Raw genomic sequence first — 9,506 nt, 5'->3', positions numbered from 1 at the left:
TCATGTGCCCGCCACCCGATTGCGTGCATATAAGGGCAGTCGAAGAACATTCCAGGAACCGCCGTTCCGTTCCGTTCCGTTCCGTTCCGTTCTGCTTGCCGCACCGTTCCCTTCGGGACAGCACGACGGCGGGAGAAAGAAAACAGAGGAAGCTTGGGGAGGAACATCTAAGAAAGCGGAAGAAAGAGAAAGAGAGAGAAAGGAAAAATTGAAAAAGGGGAGAGAAGGAATGGCGGACGGTTCGTTCTGCCCGGACTGCAAGCGGAGCACGGAAGTGGTGTTCGACCACTCGGCGGGGGACATGGTGTGCTCGGAGTGCGGGCTGGTGCTGGAGGCCCACTCCATCGACGAGACCTCCGAGTGGCGGACCTTCGCCAACGAATCCGCCGAAAACGACCCAGTCCGTGTCGGCGGCCCGTCCAACCCCCTCCTCACCGACGGCGGCCTCTCCACCGTCATCTCCAAGCCCAACGGCGTCCAAGGCGACTTCCTTTCCTCCTCGCTCGGCCGCTGGCAGACCCGCGGCTCCAACCCCGACCGCTCCCTCATCCTCGCTTTCCGCACCATCGCCAACATGGCCGACAGGTCTTTTTCTAGACCTAACTTACCCCCCATCTCCATCTACCATCTTCTTGATTTTTGCTCTTTTCGATGGTCATTTAGGCTGAGTGCTATTAGGTTTAGGTATTGAATCCGATGATGTGAACTGGTTACATGAATTTGTGAATTTTCTATCGAGCATGCTCTATATATGCCTGAGAATGTAGAAATGGATCAAAGAACTTCTACCAGCAAATTAGAGATCTTTGTGATATTGCGAATCAACAAATAACGGCTAAACTTGGATTGATCAATTGCGTAATCTTAATTTAATTCAATGAACTAATTCATGACATATGGTAGAGTGAAAGATTGGCAAACTTAGTGACATTTTCTTTTATCGTTTTTCTACAAAACTTGAATTTATTTGCTGTTTGTCTCATGCGTGAGGCACACAAATGGCTGGATGTGTTATAAAAAAAGAGTTGAACAGAAGTGGGAAACAGTCGGATGTTTTTAAGAAAATATTTGTTCCTCAAATGTCTTTGTCTTCTTTGATTATCTCTATAAATTGGGTCACAAGCACTAGGTTTGTTTCTAGAAACCAGATAAACAATACTAACATTCCTGATATTGATAATATTGATGGAATCATGTTAGCTTGTACGACATAATATGCTTCTTTTGTTTTCATGAAAAGGATAGTTCGAATTGTTTTATTGCATAATTTTTAAATTTCAAATTCAATGTTCTAAATTTCAAATTCAATGTTAAAGCTAGTATTGATCTAGTGGGTTTTTCTTTCAGGTTGGGTCTTGTCGCCACTATCAAGGTACAAAACTAGCCTGCATATGTTGCTATGGTATAGAAATTTTATGAAAAAAATATTGTTTCTTGAGATGAATTTCGAGAATAAATAACATGGTTTGGAGTAAGGATGATTTTAATTTTCTTTTGCTGTCAGGCTGTATAAATCACGTTGCTATATTTTAATATATTCCTGTTGTTCAGTCCTTCTGTTTGCCTTAGCATCAAATACTGGTCTCCATGTGGCTTATCAGATGTCTTCTGTTTTAATTTTCTAATGATGTTCATGGAAATGTATTGTGGGTTTTCTCCTATGTGCTGAGATTTTTGCTGATTTGTTTACTCTTTTCTTTCCTGCAAAAGGAGCTGTATGCATATGTCTATAGTGTTCTAAAATCAGAAGTTTGAGTTGGGACTAATAAGACCGAAGAAGTTCATTGGTTGTGACAACTTTTGAATTCATAAAACTTCTAAACCACAAAAATTTAAGCTTGCAAGCCTTGTCCCATCTACATGTATTAACTTCACAAATCATGGCAATACTTCATTTAAGTTCAACAACATTTTGCAGCCAGCTTCTGACTTAACAGTTGCCCTTTGTATATCAGTGACAAATTCTTTATGAAAGCAACAGTAGGCAAAAACAATAGCCTTAAATTAATCCTTAAGTACCAGCTAATGGGATCTAAAACCCACCTATTGGTTATGCATTCTAAGCTTATGTTTTCAGGAGTAGTACTCTAAGATTTTTGGAGACTTGGAAAATAGTTGAAGAGGGAATAAGGCAGGATACCCTATCCCGGTGCTCCACAAGATGTCCCACCAGGATTTGAGACCATTAGGCAAATAATGTTTAATGTTCCTCCTTGAATATACTAAATATGTCGCATGTGCTTAGATGGTATTTCTGGAGATTTGGCAGTTCATTGCATAGATCATTTATTCTTTCATTTCACAGCATAGCAACTCATATTTGCAGACTTTTTCAGCTTAGAACTATTTGCTAGAGCTGTTGGTTAGGTTGTTAATTTGGATGCCTTTATAACATTCATTTTTGGTTGCTAATTCTTTGTTATGCAATCCGGAACTTTACGTAGTTGTTGTTGCTGTCATCATTTGAAGACTGGTTTGTGCTGTATCTGTACTTGGATGGAGGATAGATGATGGTCAGTTGTGTGTGAATGCTCTAAGTTGCCCTTGGGGTTTTCATGTTGTTGGATTTATCATCACCTAAATGATCATAATGACTTGTTCTGTAAAGGATAGAGCCAATGAGATATATAAGAAAGTGGAAGATCTGAAGTCCATTAGAGGACGAAATCAAGATGCAATTTTGGCTGCTTGTCTATATATTGCTTGTCGCCAAGAGGACAGGCCTCGAACTGTGAAGGGTATGGCTGACATTTTATTACAAGTCTCATCTGAATTTATCATGTGGGGTGTACTTCATCAACTCCCATATTTTCAAATAGAAATCTGTTCTGTTGCCAATGGAGCTGCAAAGAAGGAAATTGGTCGGGCAAAAGAGTACATTGTAAAGCAGCTTGAAGTAGAGATGGGTCAATCGATGGAAATGGGCACTATCCACGCTGGGGATTTCCTGGTCAGTTTGAGTGTTTTCCCGCCTCTTCCCTTGGCTAGATTTGTGATGTCCTTTTGTTTTATAAATAGTCATTTTTGTAGTCAAGATAGTTTCACAGTAATTTATCAGTTTTGTTGTCCTCAATTTTGCAGCGGCGTTTTTGTTCACATCTTGGCATGTCAAATCAAGCAGTCAAGGCTGCTCAGGAAGCAGTTCAGAAGTCAGAAGAGCTTGATATAAGGTACATTTGGGAATGTTAATTAGTACAAATGACTGACAGTTGTCATGTTAGTTTCTGATTTCGTTTTTGTGCTCTAGGAAAAGTTCCTGATGTATCACCTACAATTCTCCTGATTGGTTTAATTATTCTTATAATTTGTCTTCCATGTAGTGAGCATCATTGATGAAGTTGTTTTCCCTCATCTGAAATGCCCTCATCATAAGTTTTAGTATGCTTGTAGACCTGTGGTCTATCCAATTGTTATGACAGCTGGCAAGCTTTCTACACTGGTTGTGCATTTGTACTCCGAAGGGCTTTAGGGCGACATATAAAGCCTTAAGCCTGCCCAGAAGCATACCATCCAATGACAAAATTCCATGGATGTTGTGAATAAAATTTTTTAGGACCCTCAACATTTACTTGTATCAGAAACTTCAATTCCAGATAGTAAATAGGCATTTTTGCTAACATAATCAATTAGAATACTTACTGAAAGTCAAGAAGCATGATCATAGATAAGTATTTTCTTTTGACATTTAAGTGACTAGTATAAGGTGGCAGCTTAAAAACTAAATAAATTTTTGCATGCTAGTAAATGTATTAAGAGTCAGAACATGAGGTTGCTATTGGACTGCAAATGCCGTTTAGTTGTCAGTTTTGTCAAAATGACTTTATGGAGTGCCTAAAATGAGTGAGGTTTATAACATCATCGATTGGTTGCTTTTCATGAAACCTGTTTCAGAGGGATTTGTCTTGAACCCTGTAAAATTGGTTTTATGAAAAGGTTGGCCCCTTTCTGTTTTTAATAAAACCTGCTTTATGGGAGTCATACTTTATGATCAATCAAAATTCACAGACAACCAAGCATGCCCCTAAGTTTTTTTTTTCTCCCTGCACTAAGGATTCTCAGTTTGTAAATTTACTGGATGTTATATTAGGAATAAATTTTTTATCTGATTAAACATCATGAACTGTCATATTGTTGCTTAATGGGGTATCTTAAACTTTCTAGGCGCTTGGGCAATATAAACTAAATAAAGCTGCTGTTTTCGAGGGTTTTGGAGCCTTCAAACTCATTAAGAATTGCTATACCTGCACTGATGCTTTTGCTGCACTATGAGTTACATTTATTCATCCTTCAATTGTGATAAACAATCAATTTGAGTATATGATTGATATATATGGAACATAGATTGTGAAATGAAAGGAATCCCTTCTTTTTACTAAATGATAAATAAATATGAAAAGTCCTCAAATGAAGTCTAATTTTCCTAAAAATCTCAAAGTCACAAATTCTCCTCCTATTAACTAATGCACAATGGACCTTTTTGGAAGCATCTTCTTGGCATTGGCTCTGATCTATGGTAAATGATGCCATTTTGCAAAATTTATTGATTTTTTGAAAAAAAAATCCCTTGGATTAGACTATATAGGTGTATGTAACTATATGTTAATAAATTACTGAAACACAATTTTATTTTGATATAAATAAATGACTGCCAGACCTAAAACACAATTTTATGTTGACATAAATAAACAAAACATAAAACTAAACTAACTTATATTGTTTATTTATAAATTATTTTTAAGCATAAAGATGTTCTGAGTTACCATTGTTCTTGATATTCATGTTCTATAGCAAAATTTGAAGTTGATGTTGCCCTAAATAAAAGATCTGATGGACAAGAAGCATCCCCCTCCATAATCCACTTTAGGCACTAATCTTCAAAACTCAATATTTTTAATACAACAACCAAGAAAAAATTATATCATAGCAACTTAGCATACGCAACAACTCAGATTATTCCCTTTTTTTTTTTTTTAATGAGACATCACTATTAATTTTGCCTTGTTTCCACACATTTGTAATCATCAGAAGTAATTTTACAAAAAAAATACTCCTTGCAAATAACAGGCAACCTCTATAATGACATTTTGTGTTGGCACTTTTAATAAACAAAATACATACACTAATTATTTTATTTACAGTTCTCTCCGTAGGTGTATATTTTTTGCATCACCGTTTACAGCTCTTTCCATTTGAGTATCTTTGTAAGCTGTTATGCCTTTCATTTTGATGGATTTGATATACTACATTCACGAGTTAATTCTTATGAAAGTTCCACCAATTTCATCTTGTGCAATAGTTTTGCTCTTATCCAGCATCGACTCTTTAATAATCAATACCCATTTCAGTAAAGATCATCTGATTTTTGTTTTCATGGAGTTTAAAACTTACTTTTCATCATTTTGTTATTTGAACCAACAAGTATTAACATGGAGATCTGTCCCTGCTTTGATTGGTTCTAGAAACTAAACAGAAAGCTGAATGGTAAACATACATGATCAGTCAGGTTTTCCCAAAAAATTAAAACACACAAGAGCAATAGAAACAAACAAATCAAAAGAGCTTTCATCAGCGATAAAAATTGCTAAAATATTTTGAAAGAAGAAAGTAAAGAAGAAAAAAAATTGAGACTTTTGGTTGGCTTTCTAGATTCAGTTAACGCTACATGGCCAAATCAGCAATTTGGGACACTTTGAGCAGGTCTGTTAGTTGGCTAGAGAGTGTGAAGAAAAAACTACTCGTAGATGAGAGGGAGCATCGGAATGATCAGGCCGAAAAGGAGCCAAAATCAGAGAATGCTTAGCAGATGTAGAGGTGTCAAAAGAGGGAAAGAGAGTTGGTTTCTTTAGAATGCAGATAAAGAGCAGCTGATATGTAATTCCTGCTACAAAGCACACCTTTCCACCTATTGACCTTTTGAATCATTCCCTCCTCTCTCTCCACATTAGACATGTGAAGCAGCAGATTAGTAAGAAGGGCAGCATTTATTTAATATTTTGCACATATGGGGCTGAGCCTGCTGGGATAAGTCGCTATCACATGAGGAAACATTTGATGCCATAATTGTCTGTCCTTTCTAGCATTGGTTATGGTGAGGGGAAACAAATAGCCTAGATAATTGAGATGGCTGACCGCTGGGGTATTGACCATAACAAAATATAAGACTTTTGGAGTGTCACTCTGTATTTAGAGAAGTTGCTATAGAATCTTTTAGAAACACCTAGGATCCAAGGCTTTGTTTATATTTTATACTGTTGAAGAAAAGATCCTGCAGAAGCTTGCTAACAAGAAGCTAGTTTTGACTGGATGTGAACATTTTGCCTAAAGAGTGCGATGCTTAGTCTCCTACACAACTTCATTTGGATTTCCTGGTGTTAGATTTTATTCACTTAATAAGCTAGGACTGTGAGTTATAGACACGTAGGCTTGGGTGTCAGTTAGGATGCTGTTAAGAGTTTAAAGATGCATAAAGAACAAAGTATGAAGTGCTGTATGCTCTGGAAACAAATAGCCTAGATAATTGAGATGGTTGCCGTTGGGGTATTGACCGTAACAAAATATAGGGCTTTTAGAGTGTCACTCTGTATTTAGAGAAGTTGCTATAGAATCTTTTAGAAACACCTAGGATCCAAGGCTTTGTTTATATTTTATACTATTGAAGAAAAGATCCTTCAGAAGCTTGCTAACAAGAAGCTAGTTTCGACTGGATGTGAACATTTTGCCTAAATAGTGCGGTGCTTAGTCTCCTACACAACTTCATTTGGATTTCCTGGTGCTAGATTTTCATTCACTCAATAAGCTAGGACTGTGAGTTATAGACATGTAGTCTTGGGTGTCGGTTAGGATTCTGTTAAGAGTTTAAAGATGCATAAAGAACAAAGTAGGGAATATGGAACTTGAGGAAATGAAAAGATCTGCTTTGAGAAGCACAGTACATTAATGGAGAATGACGAAAGAATTTGTGATGCTGGTATTGGGGATCAGGAAGAGCGTTTACTGTTGTGGGAATGACTTGCTTGGGACTTTCATTTCTATGCCTATTTATTTTTTTTCATTTTTCACCATTGCACTTGCCCTTTTCTTTTGTTGGCTCCTCATCTTTCATAGCGTCTTGTCATGACCATTTGAAGGTTCCAGTCTATCTGGTTAGACCTTGTCCAGTCTTCATACTCTTGAATGGATACTTCTGCTGTAAAAGAAAGAGGTAAGAGTTTCTATTGTGTGAAATCTTTTCACAATCCTGACCTAATATCTGACAGTGCAAATCTTATAATCATTCCATATGTTACACTTCATACGACTTTCAGATATGGATGAGTCATCTCATTTTCACCAATCAATAGTGCGAATTAAGTTGTTTTCATGAATCTTTTAGTCATATCATTCAAGTTGTTATGCTGAGATTTGGGGAAACTGTAGTAGATCTTGTATTATTTAGATGAGAACGTTTTCCCCATTTTACTGTAGATAAATGATGCTGACAGCTACGGGTCTGCAGCTATTATAATCCAAATCCATGAATGCTTCACTTGTCTAATAACTTGACATTACATATAGCTTCATCTGTTCCATATTCGCTATTTTTGTTTGTTGACATTTTATCGTAAAGTTGATTGGCGTCAATAATGTCATTGGTGGATTTTTTCACTCTGTGGAGTCATCTTTGACAGCAAGTAGTTCAGTTATGGTCCAAGCCATTGCGTCGGCTGATAATCTATACATTTTCATGGAGAAACTCATCATATTAAAGTCAAGACTTGGGCTATGAAGAAAAGCATGAGATCATCATGTTATTTTAAACCACAACCACTTAACAAAGATTTTAGTTCATCTAATATGATGTTACCTTGCAATAACGGGAGAAATGTAAAATCTCTGTTAATTGGTAAGGTTTGCAACAACCATTGCTTTTGCAGGAGGAGTCCTATATCAATCGCAGCAGCTGTCATTTACATGATAACTCAGCTATCAGAGGAGAAGAAACCTCTAAGAGGTTCGAAAACAATATTTTTGTTGCCTGCTGTGCCAGTAATTGTGTTTTGTGCTAACAATATTATGTTACAGATATCTCTCTGGCCACTGGAGTGGCAGAAAGCACTATAAGGAATTCATACAAAGATCTTTATCCCTATGCTTCAAGGATCATTCCAGCTTCATTTGCCAAAGAGGAAGACCTCAAGAATCTCTGCAGCCCATAGTTCATAATTAACCAGTTGTAGTTAAGCTACCTGAAAAATTCAGGACTGACTGGTAGCATGGTCTGACTGTTGCATGCCATTTTTTATTGACGCAAGGATGATGACATTCTTCAACATGAACTACTTCAGAAACGAACCTGAAGGAGTAGTTTTCCTTTCTTTCCCCGCTCCCAGCATATGTATGAGTTTTGGAACGTCTTTGCATGATGAACGAACATATTGTAAACCAACCTAACCTTGTGGCTGACGATACAAACTTAAATACTAGTCTGCAAAGGCCTCTGGCACGAGGCTAGGATAACTGATAAACATACAATCTGTGCCTTTAATAGCTTTTGCCATGTAATTGAGCTTGAATCTTTGTTTATTATGCATGTGTTTGACGACTTTCTGTATCTGACTGTAAAATTGTTGAAGAGTTTTCGACAGATCAGATATCATGTTCCATGACAGTGCTGTTGCAATTCCGTCTTGAGCTTGACGGAGGAAATCTTGGTGACCTTTGATTTGATATGGTACTGGCTTTTATCAGATGATGTCAACCATTTACGGGCAGGCAATTAATAGCCAGCCTTCGGTAATAGTAGAAAAAGCTTTTTTGTTCTTCTATTATTAAGGTGGCTCATGGGGATCGGATTGGTCAATATTTTTATTTTTTTTATAATTAAAAATTTTATATTCAGAAGATCATGTTGGATTGATAGGAAGGATTAGATAAGATCAAATCGAATAAAAAATTTATCATATAAATATTATAAAATAATTATAATTTTAAAATAAAAATTTAGATTAAGATTATATTAGATAAGAATGTGATACGTGATTATTTATATTCAATACGAATTTATTTTGAATATTTTTTTAAAATTTATATTCATCTTGAATTTTAGTCGGTCATATAAAATTCAATTCATTCGGGTCAGATTGGATTGAATACTAATAGATCAGTTAAAATTATTTTTTCCATACTAAACAAACGTGCGGATTAATAATATGATGCTCGTCGTGCTCGTCCCGAGTCATGGGTACTAGTATCAGCTGATGGCGCGTGGAGAATGAAAGAAAGGCTTCGTTGCCCAAAATGCTTGTTCCATCGGGCACTGCACCATGGTTTCCATGGGCAAGAAAATCATCAGCCAACATCGAGCTATTATTGGACGGCATGAAAGCCAACAGATTTGGGGGAAAATTAAACATAAGGTGACTAACCTTTTTTGAGTGGATATTGAGCTACCAATTACCTTGTGTGGTGGCTATTCCGGTGGCTTGCTGAGCTGCTGGTTTTTTCTTGATTAAAGATGGAAGGCTAAA

The 9,506-nt window shown here is 36.8% G+C and overlaps 1 protein-coding gene across 2 annotated transcripts; it reads left to right on the top strand.

Moving 5' to 3' along the window:
• Positions 1–24: 24 nt before the first annotated feature.
• On the top strand, positions 25–8,590 carry LOC105054402 (transcription initiation factor IIB). Of its 2 annotated transcripts, XM_010935890.4 has the most exons (7): positions 25–585; positions 1,348–1,372; positions 2,609–2,738; positions 2,820–2,950; positions 3,082–3,170; positions 7,914–7,990; positions 8,062–8,590. In XM_010935890.4, exons 1-7 carry the CDS (start codon positions 230–232, stop codon positions 8,193–8,195), a joined length of 942 nt encoding a protein of 313 aa, XP_010934192.1. In that variant the 5' UTR covers positions 25–229; the 3' UTR covers positions 8,196–8,590. The 2 variants fall into 2 exon arrangements, with proteins under 2 accessions (XP_010934192.1, XP_010934190.1); XM_010935888.4 differs by having other exon boundaries at positions 2,609–2,950.
• Positions 8,591–9,506: the final 916 nt, after the last annotated feature.

Source organism: Elaeis guineensis, chromosome 11, assembly GCF_000442705.2.
Source record: "Elaeis guineensis isolate ETL-2024a chromosome 11, EG11, whole genome shotgun sequence".
Classification (NCBI taxonomy): domain Eukaryota; kingdom Viridiplantae; phylum Streptophyta; class Magnoliopsida; order Arecales; family Arecaceae; genus Elaeis; species Elaeis guineensis.
The sequence above is the reverse complement of the archived record's forward strand: the minus strand, read 5'-3'. Positions and strand labels throughout refer to the sequence as shown.